Below are 26,382 nucleotides of genomic sequence, written 5' to 3' on the forward strand. Positions count from 1 at the left end.
ACTAAGCCATTACAGGGGATAACAAAAATCTTATAAGAAACGTGGAAGAATCTTACATAAATTGAAGATTCAGCAAAAGTTCAAGAATAGGTTAGTTCTAATATTACGAATAGAAAAACGTATTACAATTTATAATCACAACTTGGAATAAATTTGGCAACAACGCGGCACGCATGCGTAGCGTCATTCGCCGCCACGTGGTTCACATTTTTCTCTGATTTTACACATTTAGCCGATGAGTTTTCCGTGGAATAGTAGTATTTCCATAAGAATGGAAATGTATCCATTATTCCACACTTTCCGTATAGGTACTTATATCGTTAACTTGTGACTTTGTTTTAAAGTATTTTAAGGTTATAAACCTTTTTACAAATGTTATTGGATATTATTGGAGTGTAAGCCACTTGGGGCGCTGCTATCAGTTTATTTACGAAAACATTGTGGTTCTCAAAATGTTTTCGGTGCTGTGTTTGCAATTTTCCTAACACAAAATGGTTTGTTAAAAAAAAACATACGCATTTTATATTTCTCCCTCAAATGTGGTGTTTTTACTTAAAAATCAATCAATGAAAATAAGACCTTAAAATGAAAATAATATTTTCACTTGAAGGAATTATTCTGTAATAATCAGTGTGGATTATTTGGAGATAATAATAATAATCTTAATTTTACAAACAGCTTCATGAAATATGTATTTAGACATAGAATAAAGAAGATCACAAGTAGTGCCAAGTGGGCGAGTGTCGTGATCTAAAAATCTAACCACCTTTTGCTTAAATTTCATATGCATCACTATGTTTCACCATCATTAAGTTCAAATGGGATGAAAATATACTATGTCAGGCAAGTGTAAAAGAGGCAGAACGCTTTCTAAATGGGCTAGAACCAAAAGGTACTACGTACTACATTGGTTTACATTCAAATCTATATGGAATGGAATTGTTATGTTCTTCTTCATTCTATGGCCAACACTTAGAATAAACTCCGTTCTAACATTTAAAACGTTTGCTTTTAATTTTAACTTATTCAATAAATCAGAATTACCACAAGCAGGTTGAAACTCAAATATCTACCACTTACTCAAAAAGAATGAAGATTTGACAATCGATCAAATATGAAAGAAAGAATATTTACTGCACCATTAAGACGTCACCATGTATAACCGGAACCGGAACATAACAAACAAATTTCAGTCAACTAAGACGCTAAGAATGGTTGATTTTTATTTCTTGCTAGAGCAATCCCGACGAGTTATAAAACTCATTGTAGGGCGATAGGAACTTACAATACATAGGTGGTAGTTAATAGTCAATTTTACATTAGTTTTTTAATTACAAAATTATAAGTTTCACACACGAAACAGTACAAAAAAATAAATAGAAAAATAATCAAAATTATAAGATTCGTGTACAAAACACTACGAAAAATTAAAAAGGTAGGCTAAGTAGAACAAACAAGAAAAAGCAAAAAAGGAAACAGACAGGAATATACATATAAGCACCAAGTCAAGGTACGAAAAGGTACTTACCACTAATAAATTGATAAAAATAGATTATGCTCGATTAAAAGTACAGGGCATAGAAAAGGATAGAAAAAGAAACAAGACAAAACACAACACAAGATTACGTATATTCGTTTTTATATGTTTTTAAATAATATTCTTTTAAGGCATTAGTTTTATTTTTTTATGTGCTGTCTGTTTTTATACAATATATCTGGAAGAGAGATAGAGTGTGTAGGCATTATAGTTTAGATTTATATCGTTAGATAGATGGTTGAGATTTTATCCCATATTTTGTAGTGTGTGTTAGAGGAATGAGGATTTTATTGTTATTACGAGTATTGTCGTTGTGGATGTCTTGATTAAAGTAGCTTAATGTTAATTTGGGCTGATTGTTGGGTAATTTATAGGATGGAGCTTGTGATTTCATGTTTGGAAGGACTGTGATTAGATTTTAAATTGAAATGATAGATTGTGGTTAAGATTTGATTGGTTTCGGCTTAATGACAAAACTTGGTGTAGCGGTATAACATGATGTCATTAGAAAGTAACGTTCTGGAATAAGATTTTAAGCATATTTTAAGTTTCTGTGAACTTTTAGTAACTGCGTAGTAAAGGCACGCTTCAAAGCAGTCAGGGAGTGGCTGGCTCGCGTTCGGCTGACGCAATCCCGCCCGCCCCACAGCTTGAGAGCTTTGCCGGTTCGCTAGGAATGGGTTTGCCTTGTATGTATTATCGAACGAGCCACCCAGCAGTACCCAGTTTTAAGCTATAGCAGTGCGCAGTTGCCCCACCACAGCCGCGTAGTAATCTCGTGTACCGCGTGTTTCGCGTACCGCCTACCAAACCAGATATTCATAATATGCCAAATAATAAACAATAACAACAACCCGCGCGATTATAAATAATACTGATATAATTACGTAATTGGAAAATTTTTCGTTTTAGAAGAATAAAGCATCCCGTATCGGTACGTTTTAGTGCTGCAACCCTGTTGTGTCCATTGATTGTCCAGTCCGTTTTTTTGAGAGCAAGACTATCCAATATTTCGAGATGTCCGCGTCGCCCATTGCCCGCCAGGTCACGCAGAACCAGTCCATCCCTTCGCGCCGGATGCTGTTGACGGACCCCTCGCAGATGCCCGATGTGTACTCCAGCACGCCTGGAGGTACCCTTTACTCAACCACCCCCGGAGGTAAGCACTTGCAAATAAACAAGTCTCGTGGGCTCTCTCTTCGCTCAGGTGTAGGGAGAATCCTTCAAATTCTGACCCACTACTCTGAATCATTTACACTTTCGTATGATGTGCAAGCATCACTTCTTTGCCTACTTTTTTAACGGATTAAGAGAGTATAATTATCGTGACTGATGGTCTCTCTCGTCGTTCAAATAAAAGAAGAAATTAAATTCCGAACTACCACTTTGAACCATCCACGTTTTCGTTAATTGTGCAAAAATCGAGCGTTCGTCCAACTTTATAAAAGTTGAAAGAAAAAAAAGTGTTAACATAATGTAATTCTCATGGGCTCTCTCTATTCACCCAAGTGATAAGAAAACCTCTGAAATTCCGAACCACCATTGTAAATAACTCGCACTTCCCTTCATAAGTCAAGCAAGTTTCGTACCTTCCATTCCCCAAATGATTTTTGACAAAATTATTTAAGAGGAAGCTACAAGCCAAAAATGTGTATATTCTTGGTATACATTATATTGTAGGTAATATGCATTAACATCGCTTGACAAATGGAGTCTAGAAACGTTTGATTTCAAGCACAAAACTGGTTTTTATTTATTTTGTAAATAATTTTATAAGAAAGCAAAAAAGTTCATCAAGTGAAACTGTCACAGATAATCTTAGCTATAATACTGTATTTTTTAAAAGTTGTTTCCTTTATTCGTTCATACATTTTTATTGAAAAAATATTTTTTTTAGTTGTTTACATTTATATTTTTTTACTAAGTAATTTATTTTTTAATTGTATTCTACTCAAGCGAAAGGATATGAAAACCTTGAATTTATCTAAAGCATTTTTTGGTATTCATCATGTACACCAATTCGTTATAAAGATTAATCAAAATAGTGATTTGGTATTAAGCTTCACCTTAATTTAGAACCATTCGCACTAGATATGTTAAAAAACCGCAGAAAAATAATATTACTTTCAATATTGTATTTTCTACGATTAAAACTGGTTGTTTAGAAAAAAATGCACTTTATACGACCATGAACAAGTATTTGTGTATTGGTGGACTAAGATAACAGTTTATAGATTTCCATAAATAATTGTCTCATCTTCTGATTTGACGTTATCTTCTCTTATTTGTTTCTCGTCACATTGTCTTCTCTACCATCTGATAAGCTGGAAAAGATAATTTCTCGTTAGACAGACAACATTGCCGCACCGAACCAGCCGGTTCGAAAACATGCTTATTTGCAGAATAAATCAACGATTGAAAAATAAATAATTTTCTGTCTCATCTCTCTAAATACTCCATTCGCGAAATCAACATCTATTATTGTGTTTTTAATAAGAATCTTTCTAGGTTCTCTGAGTATTATCTACGAATTAAGATAATCATTTTACGATAAAATATTAAGAGAATGTTGATAGAATAAGCAGATAGATTTGTGAATTGGCTCCACTATAGACCCTGGTAATCTTCTCTCGAGGTTTGTCATCTTGGGGATGCTGTGTGAAGGGAAATATAGTGAACAGGCGTGATCTAATAATAATATTAAAGTATAAATTTGTCTTCCTTGAACACCCTCAAAGTGTAAAAGCCACTGAAATGAGTTAATTATCCAATTGAAGAATAACGAATCGAAAAGACATCCACAACATGTCATCCATTCTACTAATATAAACCAATTTAAGGCTCGATTGGATTCTTATTTGAAGAGAAGAAAAGAAGAGCAGAATGCTGTCTACAAATAATAATAATAAAAGTATAACATATTGATAAATATTATTGAAAAGTACTTCTGAATTTTGAATAAGTTGTTTCTAACATCAACGGGCAATTGGCTAAATCTTTAAACCATTTAACTATAATTCATTGAATTGTAAAAGAAACTATGTTGCCATGAGGATAAAAAAAACGTTACTAGGGAAAAGAATAGGAAGGTACCTACTGAAACTAATTCGGGCAAAGCCACCGAAAAATGACATCTATTGTCCCTCTTGTTTAAGCCCCCGCATACGCAATTTCTACCGATTTATAACAAGTTTCTTTATGATTTTAAGTTCCAAAAAAAAAGTTATTTTTGAAGATAATATCTATATATTTGTTATGCCGAAACGTTAATTATATGAAATTCCCTCGATAGAAAAAAATCGCAAAGTAAGATCCGAAAATTATTTAAAACACGTTTTTTTCTGTTATTTAATATGTTATAAGGTTGAAAAAAATCACAGTGCATCTTTAAATGCAACTAAAGCATTTGTCGAGAGATTTTTGCCCTATTTCAAACAAGACTTTATTAAATATTTTCACCATATTTGATTCATTATTATGGTTATTTAATATTAGCGCGTACCCTTAAGGCGATGCACTACGTGGTAATTTAAAATCATGTGTTTTTTTTTTGAAAATTTGGTCGCCTAGAAATGTTTCAGATTCTTTAATTAAATACTGCGAGTAGAATGCATCTTGGCCTTTGAAATAATCGAGTATTTTTTAGATAAGTCTTTTTACCTATAAGCCCAGAAAAAAAAATGTATAGGCCTATGAAAACTGCTTTAAAGTTCAAAATCTCCTACTTACGAACCCATTTTCGGTTATAATTTTATTGAATAGTATGGAAAATTAAGTTATTTATAAAATGATCGAAAAACATTTAAATATTTGTGCCTGAACATTTACAAAATAAAATAAAAGGCACTTTTTGGCCATGTTTTTTTCTTGCATACATCAAAACTTATTGCCATCTACGTAAGGTGTGTTATTGATAGCGGCTCGATTCAAAATATTACACGACGTAGTGCATCGGTTTAACATTCGTATTTATATATCTCCCTTTCAAACCATCTTTGGACGCTTACTACGGGGCCTTAACCATTGCGACTCCACATTTAACCCCGGTGTTATTCCGTTATCACTAATTGAACCCACTCAACACTTCCACACACTAATAGGGATGCATTATTCCTTATCTCTGCTCCAAATTGCAAATTCGTGTGTGGAAGTTGAGTGGTAGCTGCCCCTCGAGTGGTTAAGTGTTACAGAACTAATTTGAAGTATAATGGATTACTCCAACCGCAAGTGAACCAAAACAATACGCTCAGTTATTATTGCGATTACGAAATGGATGAGATTTAAAGCTGGTCCATGTCGATTGATACGACTGGTTATTCTGGTTTCACATACTAATTATTTCATTGTATGGGCTTACTGAACTCTCGACATTCGTTCTGAGTATTTTAGAAGTGGGAAGAAATTTAAATATTAATCACCTTGTTTATCATTTTAAATACGATACAAATGCCACAAAAGAAATTCACAACATTTTAAAATGATAGTCATGACCTCATTTGGGAAGCATGAACTTTTAACGACTGTTAAAGGTTCATGAAAATGCACATATTTTTGTAGAATTTTCAATTAGAATTTTTACAGTTTTGGTATTCCTTCAAAACCTATGAACACATAATCTTCCATTAAATAAAATAAAAAGTACTAGATTTAAAAAATATATATACACGGTGTCCGGAAACTCGTAGTACAAGCGGGAAACTGGAGAATCTACACCACATGGGGAACCCAAAAAAACATAAAGTTTTTTGATTTGAGCATTTTCAAAAAAAAAAAAAAACCAAAAAAAATATTTTTCGGCTATTTTAGGGTTAAAGTTTTTTCTGGTGTTTAGGGTTGAATAACAGATGTTTTAACCCTGCAGAGCAGAAATATTTTATGATTACACCGGGTTAAATGAAGGGTGATTTCAAAATAATGCTTCAAATCCGAGTTTCTTCATTTGTTTTACTTTCAAATAGTTTTAATTAGTTGGGTACTTTGATCTTCAGTAATAATTTATAAGAATTTGATTAAAAAAAAAAAAAAAAAAATCAACTTCAAACTCGATTTACTCGATAACGAAAGCTCAAATAAAAAAAAATATACTAAAAAACGACTCCAAATGTGATGTAGATTCACCAGTTTCCCGCTTGTACTACGAGTTTCCGGACACCCTGTATATATTGTGACATAAATATATAGGTATCATTCCTTGCCGCAAATAATAATCCTTGCACGCTGGAACCATATCCAATAAAAATACTCCAAGAATGTGCCATCTGAGTATCTGACTCGCGCATTATACGTGCCGCGGACTGGCAAGCAGTTAGGGATATTTCCCTAGATCTAGGGGAAAAATATTTTTTAGGGAAAAGGGAAGGAGCACAAAAATATTTTTTGAAACCTTTTTCCTAAACGCATCCGAGGACACGAACATTTTGTGGGGAATCATTTTCAATGAAATTACCTTCTATCACCCCCCAAAAAATATTGTGGGGAATTTAGTACTGAGCAAATGAAGAATAACCTACACTAATCCATTCTGAAATCTAGGGATATTTCGCTGTTTAATTTAGGGAAATAGAAATTTTGGGAATTTTAAATCACTGGTTGTAAGTCAATACAAACCAGTGAACATTAATGAGTAGTTTTTTTATTTGTAAAATTAACTATATTATGATGATTATTTCATTGTAACAAATTAAATGTGTAAGCCATAAACATAATTTGTAATAAAATTCAGGGAATTAAAATGACAAAATGCATGGGGTTACAGAGTCGTCCCTCATGGCATCCAAAGATTTGTTATTTAATTTATTTTATTTTATATTATAGAAACAAACGGTACATAATTTACAGAGATGAAACAATATACAGGAATAAGATACTTCATGTTGTCTACCTATGATATGTTTCCTTGTAATGTCTGCTAAGTGGTATGTTTATTCCTTAATTACGAGGTGACGTGTGTAGTACATAGTTGTGTGTGTGTGACGTGTGTAATGTATGTGTGAGTGTTTGTGTGGGTGTGTGTGTCTGTATGTATGCGCATTGAACAGTTTAAATTATTGACATGATGCCACGTTTGAATTTTTGCAGTGAATCCGAAAAAATGTCAATGTTAGAGTTAAGACAAATATTATTTAGAGTATGAAGAGCTCGGTTAATTGGAAAATTAATTATGAATTATTTATGCCGAAGGTTAAGTGAATCCGATAACTGTGGCTTATCCCATTTTCAGTACTAGGAGACGCTCAATATAAATGTTCAAATTGGGACGCGAGAGAAGCTTAGCGACTTTTCTAACATTCGGATTAGACAAAAATAATTCCTGCGTATTGACTGTGGTTTTAGAAATAGACGCCGCCGTTTGTTTTATTTATTTATCTACGAGTAGTGCGGCTTAATAGCCACTGTAAAGGTCAGTGTACTGCGTTAGAGCACTCTGTTAGCCGAGTTGTGCAATTTGTCCAAATTATAGAATATCAGCATCCATACAATGTATGTTCATATTAAACTTACGTTTCCCTGATATTAAAATAGGACTATGTCCCGAAACGCGACGCTTGCTTGGCCGCCTCTACAAACACAAAACTTTACATTAAAATAAACTATGTTCTGTTTTTTTTTTGTTTTGATAAGCTGGCAAAATGCCATGACATGCCATTATTGCTCAGGAAAACTGCAATATTAACTCGAAGCTTCATGCCAAATCACTATTTTGATTAATCTTTATAACGAATTGGTGTACATTATAAATACCAAAAAATATGCTTTAGATAAAATGAAAGTTTTCCTATCACTTCGCTTGAATAGAATACAAATACAAAATTAAATTACTCAATAAAAAATATAAATGCAAACTACTAAAAAATATTTTTTTTCAATAGAAATGAATTAACGCATAAAGGAAACAACTTTTTAAAAATACATTATTTCAGCTAAGATTATCTGTGACAGTTTCACTTGATTAACTTTTTTGCTTTCTTATAAAATTATTTACAAAATAAATAAAAAACAGTTTTTTGCTTGAAATTGAACGTTTTTAAACTCCGTTTGTCAAGCAATTTTAATACCTATTACCTACGATATAAGGTAAACCAAGAATATACACATTTTTCGCTTGTAGCTTCCTCTTAAGATATGCAACATGCATCAGTATAACCTGAGTTACCGCCCACAAATTGTTAAGATCGATGACACAATTAGCCCTCACGAAAAAACTTTTTGCTGTGCAAAGTTATTTTTATAGTAAACTTATTGCGTAAAATCTCAAATCTTAATACTTAAATACAATATTTACCACTATAAAACAACATAATATGAACCGAGTCTTTTGTGCTTTCGTTATTCGTTTTTTTGATTTTCAAAAATGATGTGATTAATCTTAATGATCTTCTATGATTAATTTTTTTTTTTTATATGACACCTCACAAGAGTGTCCTTTCCTGTGCAGTGTACAGACAGGGGAACTATGTAACCACCCGGTTGGGCGGCGTTGTGAGGCGGAATAAGGTAGGGGCTGTAGGAAGGGATTTGTTAATGCGGGCCTTGAAGAGGCTCGGATTATAGGAGGGAGGAAAAACAGATGCCGGTAGCTCGTTCCACATACGAGCCGACTTACACAAAAACGAGTCGTAAAAACGGCCCGTTCTCATGAAGCCAACGTCAACCGTGAACGGGTGTTCAGTTCGTGTCCGTCAGTTCAGTTCGGTGCATCAGGAATCAATGCTGCTAGCTCCTTGGAGCAGGATCCATTGAAATACCTGTAGAACAGACACAGCATGCCTACATTGCGTCTATGCATTAGAGAAGGCAATCGGTCGTCTGTTAACAACGGATTGTCAATCAGACGGATCGCTCTCCTTTGCACAGATTCAAGCAGGTTTATTAAGTATTTTGGGGCACCAGCCCAAAGGTGGCTCCCAAATTCAAAAGTTGGGCGGACTTGAGACTTGTACAGGGTCAGCAGCTGGTCACTGTTGAAGAATCTCCTAGCCCTGTACAAGACGCCCAACTTTTTGGAGGCCTGATTTACTCGGGCTTCTATGGATCCCCGATACTTGAGCCGGTCTGATATAGTAACTCCAAGCATTTCAATGGAGTCTTTATTGGGGAGAGTGCTCCCATCAAATTGCACCAGACAGTCATTGATCCCCGTCTTTGTCGAAATCAGACACGCTTGGGTTTTTGAGACGTTGAAACTGACCAAGTTGGCCTTACCCCAGGCACGAACCATCTCGAGGTGGTGGTCAATTTTTTGCTTCAAAATTTCCCGAGCTGTTCGGACATCATAGGTGGAAGGGGGCCTGTCAAAAAGATAACCCTCGTGAACGGTGCTGTCATCAGCGTAACAGTGAATTGATGCACATTCAACGAGATCGTTGATGTGCAATAAAAACAGCGTCGGAGACAGTGTGATTAATCTTAATTAGGGTACGGCTTTTAACGTCTGGATGAGATGTTTCAACTTTTTCATTGTACAAAAGCTATTTTTAGAAACTAAGAGTGTTGGCTTTAACCTTATTTATTTATTTATTCAAAAAACAGTTTTTAACATAAAAACATACTCTGAACATCTCACTAGGGCATTCCTGTATCAAGATGAGCAGCTTTACAATTACATCATTTAAAAAATACATATATGTAAACTTAATATAATAATAAAATTAAATTTAAACCCAAAAAGAAAAGTTTATGACACGGTCGTTTCGAGACCTGTAGACAAAAATAAACAAAATTTTAGTAACAAATGTACGAAAAATAAAAACAAAAATGTCAACAAAAGAAACATTAGTAAGTAAGTTGGCAACAATAATATTCATCTGTTAACTAAAGTACAAGGTACCTGTGCTGGCTTATCAGACACAAGCATAGGGTAACCATAATAACAGTTACAACATGGATAGTATGAATAATAAATTATAAATATTTATTTATTTAGTTAGTGTATTCCACCAACTTGACTTTAAAGCTTGTACAAGAAGCAACTTGTACGAGGTGCAGCTGTGCTGGAAGTAAACAATAATCTGTTACGTATAATTTGTTAGCGCCCTTGAGGTGTTTTTGCACAAAAACGGCGCTATACAAGTCATCCAAGTATTATTATTATTATTAATAATAATAATAATTGGATGACTTGTACAGCGCCGTTTTTGTGCAAAATCACCTCAAGGGCGGTGTACAAACATATAACACATTTCTACAGTGATCTATGTTATTACTTAACTATTTATGGAGATAATATACAGTACAATAACCTGGTAGGTCACTTGAGATCAACACTTAATTAACATTATCTAATTGTTTATTAGCGAAATTTAGATACAAGATTTAGGACATAATTGGAAAATTGAATATAACTGAACTTTCTCTCAGGAATGGTATATTTAATTTAAGGGTACGACAGCTTAAAAAGGTAAGTTTTTAGTTTAGACCTGAGTTGGACTTGTTATGGATCTTAGTTCTGGAGGGAGTTTATTCCAAGCCTTCGGCCCAGATACTTCGTTGCATATTTAAGCACAATATGTATTTAATGTATCGACTGTGGTTTGGTAAAACCCTTCAAGCAACACAATGAAAACTTTGCAGGAGACGATAAAAACGAATATTTATAATTATAAATATTTAATATGTTTGATGTTGGTTATTTGTTTTTCAATATTATATTATCTCGTTATTAGAAAATATATTTATAATTATGAGATATTTGAGAGTTGAGTAATTTCGTCTGTGGTTTTCACGAAAGAACATTAAAAATACGTATACATTTAGTTTTTAGCATTAAAAATGCCTCAATCAGCAAATAATTTTGTACTTTTTAAGACTATTCTATGTAAAGCGACTGAAAAGTAACATTCTAAAAGAATGTGGCTTGAAATGCTCAACTAAAACATAGTCGAAATGAAATGAATTTGGGTGAACATTTGGGTGAAGACTAATAATAACAATAATGATTGGATATTTGTATAGCGCCGTTTTCGTGAGAAAATCACCTCAAGGAAGCTTCTATGTAAGCAATTGAAAAGTAAAATTCTAAAAAAATGTGGCTTGAAGTGTTCAACTAAAACACAGTCGAAATGAAATAAATTTGGGTGAAGACTATTCCATGTAAAGCCACTGAAAAGTAACATTCTAAAAAAATGTGGCTTGAAGTGTTTTACTAAAACACAGTCGAAATGAAATAAATTTGGGTGAACATTTGTAGTGTATTTTTCACGAGCTATGATTTATTTGATTTGTTTAGGATGTCCCTAGAATATTTGGTACTATTATCACCTGGTAATTAGTCACATAATGACTAATGTCCATTTAATGTCCCAATCTCTCGACGTAAGTGTGATGTCAACTTCATTTTGCTGACATAAATGAATTTTACGATTTGCTCAGTTGTTGTACATACCATGATTCACTCGAGGAACTGTTAACCTGACAAAGTTAATATATTTGTCAGGTTAACAACTATCACTAACTCTTTAAGCACCTATTTTGAATCGTTTCACGGTAAATATTCGAGATCGCTGGCCACGCTTAGGCCTATTTCATATAGAAATAGACCAAGCCATGATCCATATGTAGCGTAATGTGTCGCCCACCTTCAGCGTGGCCAGCGATCTCGAATAATTACCGATTTCACTTTTTACACATAAATATAGTCATCCAAAGTAATATAATCGCTCATTATCATTCTGATTGTTTTTTTTCCGTTTCGCATTAAGTATTTATTTGTTCTGTCTTGAAAGAGTGATATGAAAAATAAAAAAAGTACACAACAAAACAAAAGAAATTCCTTTTTTCACATTTCACAGAATTTTCATTAGCTTTTATTCTCTGAAGGTAAATTGGGAGCGTATTATTATCTTTTGAGTGAATAATATAAAGCCATCACACACATATATAATATATTTAATATTATCTCCGTCAACAAGATACTTATGTATACATTTATACCCATCCATTCACTGTCAACACGAGGCAGATAAAACATTGAACAGAATGTTTTGTTCTGTTCTGGTTTATGATGACACTTTGTTCGGATTACAGTTCGGCTTATCAGAATTACAGCGTTTGTTATTGTTTCTGTCAGAGAACGAATAACAACGATGATTGCATGAAAATGCAGATAATGAAGTGCAAAAATGAACACTAATGGAAATTTAGTTTGTTCTACCAAATGGTATTTATATATTAATCTATTTGTATGGATATCATGGAAAAGAAACAGATACCCAAGTGTTAAAAATAAATATCTGTAAAAATAATAAATGATAATCAATCGAAGCAGTTGGCTGTTGACTGATTAACGGCTAATTTAATAACGTATTTATAGGTCAATCATTTTTCTTTTTTTTTTTAATGTAAGTCACATTTTTCACGGTAAATTTACTGCATAAGTGGGAGTAGAGCAATTGAAGCAAATCAACAATTGTTAGAAATAGGCTGTAAAATGGTTTTATAAAATGAGTCGGTTATCTGGTTTGAACTGGTTCAACAAAGCATTTATTGCCATCGTGAATTTAAAAGAAAGAGAATAGGAAATAATGTAGGTGTCGCGTTGACGAGTAATCGTTTAGTAATTCGATAATGATATTATGTTGTCTAGTTGCTTCGAAAACAACACGTGTAGCACTGAAGTAGAATCAACTTGAATAATAATAATACTCCCAAAAATAACTTGATTCATCGAGGAAAATATTTGTATACCTAATAGCTAGTTATTAGGTGAACGTCGGGGTTATTAATGGTTTGGAATAAAGTTTTATTTGTAACTAGCTGACGTGCACCCAGCGTTGCTCGGGGTTATTAATGGTTTGGAATAAAGATTTATTTGTAACTAGCTGACGTGCACCCAGCGTTGCTCGGGGTTATTAATGGTTTGGAATAAAGATTTATTTGTAACTAGCTGACGTGCACCCAGCGTTGCTCGGAGTTATTAATGGTTTGGAATAAACTTTTGAGTTGTGAATTCTAATGCACCTGAAAACTGGGTGTATTTGATGGAAATAGTTTTATTGTAAAGACTTGAGAAAGTTTACTTTTTAAAGTATTTATTTAACTTAATCATGCCATATCTTCCTGTCCTCGACTTTTTCTCCGATTCACATACACGTCATACGTTTTACCACAAATAATTATTTGATTTATGTCTTCCTTGGACCTCCCCGACTTTTTTTTACCATTTATTTTTTATTTTTTTATAATATGATATTGATTACATTTTATGATTTTGACTGTCGATTTTGATTCCCGTTTCAGGACAATCAAATTTACAAGTTTCAAGGTATCCTAGACGAATACAGGATTTAAGACTAGCTAAAATAAGTACCTATGCTAAAACGAAGATACATAAAAAAGTTACATAAAGATACATAGAGGCGTTCGTGATTTCAAATGACATTTTTTAGTATCACTACGTAATCAGTTCTGCCTAGATCCAACAACCATTTTTTTACTCTTGGACCGAAGGATGACAATTCACACAGTTTCAGCTGAGAGGGGATTTTATTATATATTTTACTTCGTGTATTATCATAAAATCCAAATTGTTATTAGTACAAAAACTTATCGTCTTTCGTCTTTAATTCGACTCCGTATCTGATTCCAGTGCATAGATAATGCGTTAGGTCTTCCTCGGGCGTAACCGACTTTTTCTCCCATTATTTAAACATCCTGACATTAATAAGGACAAACAAAGAAACATTCGGATATGAATTGAGATTTTCACGATCAAAAGTATTATAATGATTTATTTTTGGGGTATTGTGCCGTGTTTCGCTACCACTAACACGGCGATACGGCGTAATACCCCAAAAATAAATCACTATAAAGAAACATTAATAGATTCATAGATTTCAAATTGGCTAAAACACCTGAGTAATGGCTACCTTGATTTTGTTTACGAAATTTTTATTTAAGACTTTTCTTATATGGGTTAATTTTACAGAACTACAATATTTTCTAAATATATTTTTTCAATAAGTTGTTGCAAAAGCTACTTACAACCATAGAAAAATGACTGTTTCTTGCAAACTCGTCTTATTCCATTCAACCATGATTACGAAATTTAAATGGGATTGAGAACTACGATGTCAGGAAAGTGTAAGAGAGACAGAACGCGTGCTAAATGGTCTAGAACCGAAAGGTACCTACTAAGCCAGTGGCTACATTTGTTTCCATTCAAATTTGAATGGAAGACACTTCTAGTAGATATTCTTCTTTATTCTGTGCATAGACACAATAATCTAATAAAAAGAATTGAATCATATTACATTTTTGGCACAGTAAACAAAGATAATAATAATAATTTAATCGGATTATGTATCTACTTACCAAGGCTGAAGTATATTGCCTGTGACAGACCACGCTATATTCTCGTGGCTTGGCCTATTTCAGCATATCGCTCGCCAAACATTCGTATTGGTATTGTTTTGCGAGCGATGTGCTGAAATAGGCCAAACCATGATGCGTATAGCGTAATGTGTCGCTTATCTAAAGAAAATAGAATACTTAACAAGGTCAATCATTTATATATTGTCACGCCTTACCCTTTCACTATATTTTTTGACATATCTATCGGAACATACTTATAATTATATTGCTTGTTCCATTAATAAACGAATTAAGGCGATGCCATATGTAGTAATGCAAAATCATGTGTTTTTGGTTTGAAAATTTGGTCGCCTAGAAATGTTTCAGATGCTTTAATTAATACATCTTGGCCTTTGAAATGATCGAGTATTTTTTAGATAAGACCAGAAAAAAATAATGTAAAGGCCTATGAAAACTGCTTTAAAGTTCAAAATCTCCTACTTACGAACCCATTTTCGGTTATGATTTTATTGTATAATGTGTAAAATTAAGATATTTATAAAATGATCAAAAAAAAATTAAATATTTATGCCTGAACATCCACAAAATAAAATAAAAGGCACTTTTTGACAATGTTTTTTTCTTGCATAAATCAAAACAGGCGGATGGTGTTAAGCGGAAATTTAAACCTTATCGATAGCGGCTCAATTTAAAATATTACACGACGTAGTGCATCGCCTTAACTCATAATATTGCAGGAAATCAGAAGTTAACATTTATCAGCTCTAATCTCAGGTGTCTTAATTTGTATATAAATATCATCAAATAAAAATGATGTATTTCATTATTAGCGCGTATGTTAATTAGTTAAAAAAGTCATCGATTTTAATAAATGTCAGATTTTATCTAATCTGCAAAATTTTCATTCAGAGAGGAAAATAATTATGATATTCTAGCAATAATAATAACATGTTGATTTTAATATTCGTAGATAGGGTACCTACATAATTCTTACTATGCACCGAGGGTCGGGACCACAGACATAGGAATTAATAGACGAGAAGATAATGGCGAGGGGTAAAATCAACTGTTGAAGAACGAAGGGAGTAAGGCTGACTGTGATTCGTCAATAAATCAATCTGACAGTAAATAGGCATCTCGCATTATAATATCACCATTTACTTCTTAAAAGTAAAATCTGCTTTTGAATGAATAGACATTTTTACATGGGAGCGCAAATTACTCGCCACGTTATGAACAAATTTGCGAAGTCCAAATTCGGCAAAAAAATTCGGTTCCCTTTTCAGAGTCGAATATTTCGTTTAAGTATTTAGTTAAGACACTTTTATAAATGTTCATAATTTACTTCCCAGCAACCAACCAGCTTTGTGTTTCGCGTCCAGGCGTTTCTCGATGTGATAGTATATGTTTCTAAAACTGATCTATATTATACGATGTGAATATGCTTAAAATAAAGTAAAATAATGCTTATATATGGAATGTAATACGACAATTGGGTTTATTCTCTTTTTCAAATCTATTTTTACAAGTTTTCATAGTACAAGTCAACATTTTGCCGTGTTATTTCGTAAAATGAACCGATGATGCCTCGACCATAGTTCGCACAAGAATGATGACGTCACGTTTTCAAATTTCACTTGAGGCCATACGCAAGCACAGCCGGCTCCAATGGAACCGGTATGGGGAGTGGGGATAATACGCTTTTAATCACTTAGGGCAGGTCTACTAATATTCATATGTCTATGGTCGGCACTCAATAAGAATTAACTAAGACAAACGGCGCCTAGCGCTGTATTAGGCACGGAGAAATCTTACCGATATGAAATACTCTTCATTTATCAAAAATCTGGTCTAATTATTCGTTTTCCTGTTAAAAATGGGAATGAGGGCCTATAACGAATAAATTGAAAGAGTTCGTAATAAAATATCAGTCGAATTAAATGTTTTATGTAGACGGCGGAAAGACTTATATTTTAGCATGCCGTAATTATTTCTATTCTACGATAATATAGAATAAATATCATAGAATAGATATTTAACTTTGCGTGATGTTGCTTTTTTAACAAGATCATTTTTCTCCGTGTGGTATTATCTGCGCCTTGGCTGCTTGGAGCCTTGGCAAGTCGGCGCCGGCGCCCGAAGCGGACTGCTTCAATTGCGCCTGCACCGGCCCTGACCGAGAATTAATAATTTTCAAAACAAACTAATGCTTTTTTGTACTTATGAAGGAATTAATGAAATGATGTGCAAAGATTTTTATTGTACTTATAAAGGAATTAATGAAATGATGTGCAAAGATCTTTATTGTACTTATGAAGGAATTAATGAAATGATGTGCAAACGTCTTTATTGTACTTATGAAGGAATTGATGAAACGATGTGCAAACGTCTTTATTGTACTTATGAAGAAATCAATGAAATGATGTGCAAACATCTTTATTGTACTTATGAAGGAATTGATGAAATGATGTGCAAACGTCTTTATTGTACTTATGAAGGAATTGATGAAATGATGTGCAAACGTCTTTATTGTACTTATGAAGGAATTAATGAAATGATGTGCAAACATGTTTATTGTACTTATGAAGGAATTAATGAAATGATGTGCAAACATTTTTATTGTACTTATGAAGGAATTAATTAAATGATGGGAAAACACCTTAATTTTAAATTCTAAAGTACAGGTACACATTGCAGGAAATAATACTCGTATATTACGGTACACGGACTTTGTGTTGCAAATCTCAATTCTACAGGCGAACTTTGTTCTCGACAAATAAACTCAAAACTGTAAATCGTGAACTTTAAAACTTCAAAATATTCAATTGCGAAAGACAAGTAAAGTATAATGTGTTCCATATTTTCTTATGTTCGATTTATTTCGAAGAAAATAATTAAATAAACTCGGCCGAAATGGGGCAGAATCACTCAATTCATTGTTCCTTCAAAATTAGTTTTATGGTTTTAAAAAAGTAATTTTGAAGGAACAAAGAACGTAATGATTCTGCCCCACTTCGGCCGAGTTTATTTTATTATTTCTTTGTCGCTCTATAAGAGAGATAAAAAGAAGCCCTGTTTCGTTTGCGGAAACCAGTCCTGCTTTATTACAAATGGTTCGCTTCGGAGTGGGGGACACTCATGCGAATAATCCAGAGAAACCCACATCATTATGGGTCAAATAAAACCCGACCGTCAAAATAACAAAATGCTGTCTACAAGGGTGGAAAATTCACAAGATGCATTCAACACAGGCACAAGCCTGGGACAACCTAGTGAGGTTAAAAATTCTAACTTTAAAAAAAAGATACAATGTAAAGAAACGATAAATAAATAAATAAAAAATATTATTAATATAATGTGTATTTTCCAGGAATGTAATCTACCAGCAGTATTTTCTTTTTTCCTAAGCTATACGGACGTAAACAATACGGGGACCTCCTTATGTACTTCCTTGAATTGTACCTATTCATAGAATTGACGAATAATTCGAATAAAAAATATTTTTAAACATTGAAAAAACCTTTGAAAATAAACGGAGAAAAATGAGTAGATATTGCTAATTATTTATTAAGAAATTCAAATTATTGCTAATCCGGTTAAAAACGGGGTTGCCGCCCCCCAACGAAGGAATGAATAAGTTTCCTGTTAAACTTTGAGTAAAATACGAATATATTATCACGATGTTGAAACACGTGTTCATAAAAATCGTAATATTTTGGCATTTTATCATTATATATTATCAAGGCAAATTCAGGTGCACGTTCCGAGGCATAAGGAATTTACGAATAGTTAATCCCGTTTTTTACCGTATAACTGATAATTTGAAGAGATTCTTAATAAATTAACAATACTCATTTTTCAATGATAATGGAGCAATCATTGATAATGGAGCAAATGACAATATGCCGGAAACCAGTTCCGGTGCGTATCGATGCAAATTAAGCACTGTTATGTTGGGTTTGGTCATGTTAGGTTAGGTTAGGTTAAGTCAGGTTTTTAAGATATATTTTACCATCTTCTGTGTAGTTCGCCACTGTTATGAATCAGAACGAATTATAGGTCAAATCAAAGTTAATTTTAATCAGTTTCAATCTTTAGTCAGTATTTATTCCTATGTTTGATCTGTCCAATTTCATACTCCGCACATCTGCTTGTTGTTTGGTCAACCTCAATATTTTCAAAGAGTCAATTCAAACGGTATCGGCAGCGAGTGTTTACCTGATTTTTAAACGACGGTATATCACGCACAACAAAAAATATGTTGGAATTATCGGCTTAGCTTCGCACGAACCTAAAAATCTCGTTTACGATAGATAGGTACCAAAAAAATTGGCACAAAATGTTGAACGTCTGTAATTTAGAATACGACCTTCGAGTAGGTAGGTACCGATGAAATACAGCTTAATATTAGATAATAACTTAATAAAAAAATATAGTTAAATAATAGACGGATTAAAAAAAGATATCACACTAGAATTCCAAATGCTAGGGGCTAGTGGTATAATGAATTGCGTAACAATTGGAGGAATGTTGTGGGGTGGAGAAAGTAGTAAAGAACTGGGAGGAGAGAAGGTCGAAAGGTATCCGGATATTCGGATGTAACTAATCATAGCTAAATCCATTTCACTAGTCGACACGTAAGTATTGAAAGTATCCTACACTCTGGAACGAGATGAAACTAAGGTACCATCCACACAGTTTTTAAATATATTTTTGACGGGTATCGTACCCACGACCTCTGGGTCCAGAGAGTCAAGAAGCGGAAGCTCTGCAACGGAGGTCGTCAGGCTGTTAGCTCTCCTTTTGCCACAGATACATATGTAAATCTGGTCATTATTGTATTTAGTACCAAATTAATTCCTGTAGACACTCGAGGAAATGCAAGCCGAAGTCTGGTACATACTAGTATCACAATTATTCCAGACACGTGCGAAGTTAATAACTTTTATGATTATTTGGTATGCCAACATTGACTTCACGAAATAAGGCCGTGGAGGGACGCGCGACTTGCTTAGTATCGGAGACATCTTAAGGCTACAAAAAGGTTCACTTATCGATATGTGTGTCGATGGTAGGTACTTATATGGGCAAGTTAATTGTAAGTAGGCACCGTATATGGGATATTTTCTTTTCCAGCTCTTCTTAGAATACAACCTTTGACGAAGCGAAACTCAATGTTTTGGCAAACACCCGTTCTAACCGCGCGCTAGTTGAATTGATAATTTTAAACGTGTTTAGGTAAGAATTCTTATTTAAATTCATCAATCTTTCTCAGTACCGCAGACTTCGATAATATACAACCTGATTAAAAGATAACCTCTCTTTTATCTGTATGAAAGACCATTAAAATCGTAAAATGTTGACCCTGATCGAGACGACGCGTTACGTCTGTAGCTGGCACTCACAGACATATTATGAAATTCATATGTCTATGCTGGCACTAAACTTGTCTGTCACATCTTATAAAAGTCACTGATATCCGAAACCACCCAATCGATTTCAATGAAATTTTGTGAATGCTTATGGTTAGTTCCAGCTTGAAATAAAGAATAGTTTTTGACCCAAAAAATCTGTAAAAAATTTTTTTTCAACTTTTTATTACAAATACATACAACCACAAATTTTAACTTCCCTACATAGAAACTTACCTTTTTAAGCTGTCTTACCCTTAAATTAAATATACCATTCCTAAGAGAAAGTCCAGTTATATTCAATTTTCCAATTATGTCCTAAATCCTGTATCTAAATTTCGCTAATAAATAATTAGATAATGTTAATTAAGTGTTAATCTCAAGTGACCTACCAGGTAATAGACTGAGAGGTCACAGTCTTTTTCATAACGATCACAGGAATGGGTAGTTTTAGTACATATTCAAAGTATGGCGTCTCCGCATATGAAACAAGTTGGTCTGCCTGCTCTAAGTGGTTGCAACTATGAGTTATAGAGCTCACAAGAGGCTTCATTGTTTCGAAAAAAAAACGATCAGAGGAATGGGTAGTTTTAGTGCATATTCAAAGAATGGCGTCTCCGCATATGAAAAAAGTTGGTCTGCCTGCTCTAAGTGGTTGCAACTATGAGTTATAGAGCTTACAAGAGGCTTCATTGTTTCGAAAAAAAAACGATCAGAGGAATGGGTAGTTTTAGTACATATTCAAAGTATGGCGTCTCCGCATATGAAAAAAGTTGGTCTGCCTGCTCTAAGTGGTTGCAACTATGAGTTATAGAGCTTACAAGATTAGGCTACATTGTTGCGGAAAAAAAAAACGATCACAGAAATGGGTAGTTTTAGTGCATATTCAAAGTATGGCGTCTCCGCATATGAAAAAAGTTGGTCTGCCTGCTCTAAGTGGTTTCAACTATGAGTTATAGAGCTTACAAGAGGCTTAATTGTTTCGAAAAAAACGATCAGAGGAATGGGTAGTTTTAGTACATATTCAAAGTATGGCGTCTCCGCATATGAAAAAAGTTGGTCTGTCTGCTCTAAGTGGTTGCAACTATGAGTTATAGAGCTTACAAGAGGCTTCATTGTTTCGAAAAAAAAACGATCGCAGGAATGGGTAGTTTTAGTACATATTCAAAGTATGGCGTCTCCGCATATGAAACAAGTTGGTCTGCCTGCTCTAAGTGGTTGCAACTCTGAGTTATAGAGCTTACAAGATTAGGCTACATTGTTGCGAAAAAAAAAACGATCACAGAAATGGGTAGTTTTAGTACATATTCAAAGTATGGCGTCTCCGCATATGAAAAAAGTTGGTCTGCCTGCTCTAAGTGGTTGCAAATTCGAGTTATAAAGCTTACAAAATTAGGCTACATTGTTGCGAAAAAAAAACGATCAGAGAAATGGTCAGTTTTAAGTAAATCTGAAAAATTCCCCGCAGTTTGGGGAATTCCCGCAAATCGGGAACCCTGCTTGACACACACATTGCCCCCTCCTCCGCCCGCGTCCGGCCCGGCGGCCCGCGTCCCGCGTCAGTGTGCGCAGTACAATCGTTGTGAGAGGGTGTGCTTTCGCTTGTTTTGGTGCATTTTTTAATACTATTACCCGTTACTCCCACTTTTACAATAATGTCGAACATAAATACTACATGCCTGTTTTGTGAATGTAAGATGGACGAAAAAGTGCTGCCTTTTAATAAAAACAGTTTAGAAAAGTGTCGTGATATATTAACAGTTCGTATTAACCGTAATTTGAAACATGCTCATATCAAAATACCAAATGATTGTGACAGTACTGCCGTATATCATCTATCGTGCTATAAAAAAATTACCGCAGTGAAAAAAACAATAATATCTACTCCTGAGAGCAACAGTTTAACACTTCTGCCAGTCGAGACTTCAGATAATCAAGCGGAGACATTGTCATCACCTTCACCAAGTACGTCTAGTTGCAAAGCTATATGCTTATTCTGCGATCACCAGCGTAAACAATCACATAAAAAATTTGAAAAGATGCACTGTTTGCAATCAAATGAAACCCGCGAAAAGATACTGATGAAATCGTTAGCATCTAACGAAGTCAATTTACAACATAAAATTTCACAGACAAGTGTTCCATTATTTTATCACACTAATTGTTTGAAAGATTTTTTTAGAAGAACTGAAAAAATATCCGACTGTCAGTCCAATGAAAAAGACGGTGTGTGGCACGTTATACGCGAGAGCCATAAAAATGCCTTACAAAAATTATATGAATTCATAAACGACATAATTCATGGCAATAATATTCATTTAATGTCCAATCTTCACGAATATTATGAATCTTCTCTGCAGTCAAATAGCACTGAAAATAATATTACATGTTCGAGATTAGAACAGAAAATTCGAGCCTCATTTGATCGAAGCGTTTTAACTATAGAAGAAATAAATGGACGTAAGTTAGTTTTCAGAACGGGTTTGCCAATTGATTTCGTGATGTCGAAACAGAAGGAATTAGTGAAAAGAGATATTCTCACGTCTGCTGCTAATATATTGAGAAAAGAGATTCTTTCCCTGCCTAAAACTCCCCTACCAACCACTTGTTCAATGCAGGAATTACTCCAAGGCGAGTGTAATATACCCGATGCTCTTAAAAAATTCAACTTGGAGCTCCTTGGCATCGGTTCGCGCACAAAAAAAAAGTTGTCTGAGACTTGCTTAAAGAAAGCTGAATCGATAAGCCAGGATCAAATTTACGCTGTGACAAATGGACATGTTAAGCCTTCTAAACAATTAGCTCTGGGAATGGCTATTAAAAGTCTAACTAACAGCAGAAAAGTTGTGAACATTTTGAACAAATATGGTCAGATACTTAGCTACACTTTATTAGAAGAATTAGAAACTGAAATTACCTATGCCTCCATCGATGAATCTATAACAACATTCATTCCGTCTGGGATAATTCCATGTCCTCAGTTAAATACTGGAGTAGCTTTCGATAATTTTGACCGTTACGTAGACACACCTTCTGGAAAAAATACATTGCATGACACAGTAGGAATTATTTTTCAAAATAAAGAACAGTACTCTATACGAAATCAACCTATTGACTTGTCAATGAAACCATCTAAAGGCAAAAGAAGAAGGGCATTCGACGTGATTGACATTAATATAGATCATCCCATTAAAAAACCAAGAATGAGTGACAGTATGATTTTACTTGATAGTGACTTACGTAAAACAACTGAATCTGTCAAAATAAATGCAAAGAATAGAGATTTACTATGGGTTTTGTGTCATCCTGCTGAAATCGAGAATACTCCTATGTGGGTAGGATTTAATAACCTCACTATGAATTATCAAACCAGTAAACAGAAAATAGCTTATTTGAACCCAATAAACATGTCTCCCACTAACACTTCCGTTGTTAAAACAACAATGCAACAAGCAAAAAGTATAGCCGAAGAGTGTGGTCAGGAATATATATGTGTTACATATGATCTTGCAATTGCAAAAGTGGCATTACAAATACAATCCACAGAACGGCCAAATTTTGACAATCTTTTTATTTTTCTTGGCACATTTCATATCATCCTGGCCTATTTCAAAGCTATAGGAAAATTTATAGATGATTGTGGTTTGACGGATATGCTAATCGAAGCTGATTTGCTAGCCAATGGGTCTCTTAATGGATTCATGTCTGAAACGCATTACAATCTATGCAAGAGACTTCACCCTATTATTTCACTGGCCTTACAATTAATCCATTTTAAATTCTTTTTAAAAGAGGAAAATCTACAATTGTCACCAGATTTGGTAGAAGAACTGCAAGAAATAAAAAATAGACGAATGGACAGTTCTGGTAACATCTTGGTCGATGTTGACAATTTCTTTTTATCAGAAATCATCTCTAAATACAGAATTTTTCGAGAAAAAACTCAAAACGGAGAACACGGCAAAACGGCACAATTTTACATGCAATATATAAATCTGATCGAGTATTACTTTCTTTTGAGCCGATCGATACGAGAAAACAATTTTGAGCTTTACAAATATGTACTAAAATTCATAGTAAATCATCCAAATTATGCGCGATGGCTCACAAAGCACCATGACGACATATTAAAAGTCCAAGACACTCACCCAGGCCTCGAGCTTCATTTAAAACGTCATGGCTTGGGTATCAAGCGCACTGACAAAGCGTTTTCTAGACAACCCGTTGATTTAACACTAGAACAAACCATTAACGCCGATGCTGCTAAGCGATTGTCTGGTGTTAGCCATTTTACTAATTCCTTGTCAGGCCGACAGCGTTGGGCAAAAAGCCATGCACTGAGATCCACCATTATAACTCATGTTTTAGAAGAAACTAATATTACCAGGGTACAAGACGTTACCTCTGATCTGCAGACAGCCAACATTTCCAAAAACAAAAAGGCAGTGAAGAAACTGTAGAATCTTATGGCAATCCATTTGATTATCAAGACGATAAAGACGAACTGTACAATATTGTCACTGGGAATTCAGTAACGAATGAAACCGCAGACTTTCTGCTCAATATAGGAGGCTACAGGAGAAAATCAGAGAAAAGAATTTATATCTCAATGTAATGAAAATCCCGACCGTTTCGAGAAACCAATAAAACGCAATGAAATCAGGAATTTCTGTTCAGATAAATCAAAAAAGCCATGTAAAGCAGCCCAAAAACTGCAAGTTATAAAAGCAGAACGAAACGTCTTCGGTCGTCTTTTAGGAATTTCCCTTAATCAGAAACTAGATTTGCCAAAAGTTTTGGAATATCCATTATCTTCATCGTCACCTTCAATGAGTCATTTAGATGGTTCCTTGATGAAGACTAACAAGGCTGCACTCATGAAAATATTGGAAAAAACAGCCAATGCCAATACGCCACAAAAAATTGATGTTGTGATTGTAGATGGATTCTATATTCTCCATTTAATACCAGTGCATGTGAAAACATTTGGTGAAATGTCGCTATACATTTTGAAAAAATGTATGAGCTACAAAGCAAACCGTATCGATGTAATATTTGATTCTTATTTATCACCCTCAATCAAAGATTTTGAACGTGAAATGAGAGCTGGGCACAAAGCTACCCCCAAAACACAGTATAAAATAACATCGCCAAAACAAATCAGACCAAGAAATTTCGTCAAAGAATTAAGAATTACACAATTCAAAGAAGAACTCGTGCATTTTTTCATAAAATATTGGAGTTCCGAAGAGGCTAGTCTAGTCATTTCTGGAAGCACGGTTAATCTCAATTTTGAAAATAATTGTTATTCGTATGAATATCAAAGCGACGGCAAAAAGGTTGTGCAAAACGATAACCCTAATTTGATGTGTGGGCACCACGAAGAAACCGATACAAAAATAATATACCACATATACAGTATTCAAGAACCATCTAATATTTTGATTAAAACTTCTGACACTGATGTAATCGTCATTTTACTGGGAAATTTGGACAAATTCGAAAAGCATGAAATATTTATTGAATCCGGCACTCTTGCCAAACGACGTATTGTAAATGTTAACAAAATTTATCTCAGTATTGGTGCTACATTGGCAAAGAGTTTGCCAGCGTTTCATGCTTTGACAGGGTGTGATTATACCCCTGCATTTTATAGAAAGGGCAAACAAAAACCTTACAATATCCTAAGTAAAAACACAGTTTATCAAGAGGCTCTAATAGAGCTAAGTTCTAATGCTCCATTGACAAATGAAATCAAATGCAAAATTGAACAATTCATATGTGAGTTATATGGTGTGAAGAGTAAATCTGTAAACGAGGCCCGCCATAAGATTTTCCTCAAAAAATTTAAGCCCAATAAAGAGAATGAAAAATTTAACAAAACTCTTATGAATTTTGATGCTGCTTTTTTGCCACCGTCTGAAATCGAACTAGTTCAACAGATACTTAGAGCTAAATACGTATCAAATATCTGGATAAATTCAACCAAAAATCCTCCAAGCTATCTATTGCCAATTGAACATGGGTGGAAAGAAGAACACGGCAAATATGTCCCTATCTGGTATGCAGGGAACCGACTACCAGATAAAGTATCTGATGTTACTGTAACGGAGTCAGAAAATGACA

General features: G+C 34.1%; 1 protein-coding gene across 1 annotated transcript in view; it reads left to right on the forward strand.

Annotated features, from left to right (window-relative positions):
• Nucleotides 1–2,240: 2,240 nt before the first annotated feature.
• Thor (eukaryotic translation initiation factor 4E binding protein thor) overlaps nucleotides 2,241–26,382 on the forward strand; it is a 37,433-nt gene continuing 13,291 nt past the window's right edge. The window contains exon 1 of the mRNA XM_089631242.1: nucleotides 2,241–2,696. Coding sequence (XP_089487368.1) covers nucleotides 2,555–2,696 — 142 coding nt within the window. The 5' untranslated portion in view covers nucleotides 2,241–2,554. The remainder of the gene's footprint in view (nucleotides 2,697–26,382) is intronic.

The sequence above is a fragment of the Hesperophylax consimilis genome, chromosome 1 (genome assembly GCF_061612785.1).
Source record: "Hesperophylax consimilis isolate HC1 chromosome 1, BYU_Hcon_1.0, whole genome shotgun sequence".
Taxonomy (NCBI): Eukaryota; Metazoa; Arthropoda; class Insecta; order Trichoptera; family Limnephilidae; genus Hesperophylax; species Hesperophylax consimilis.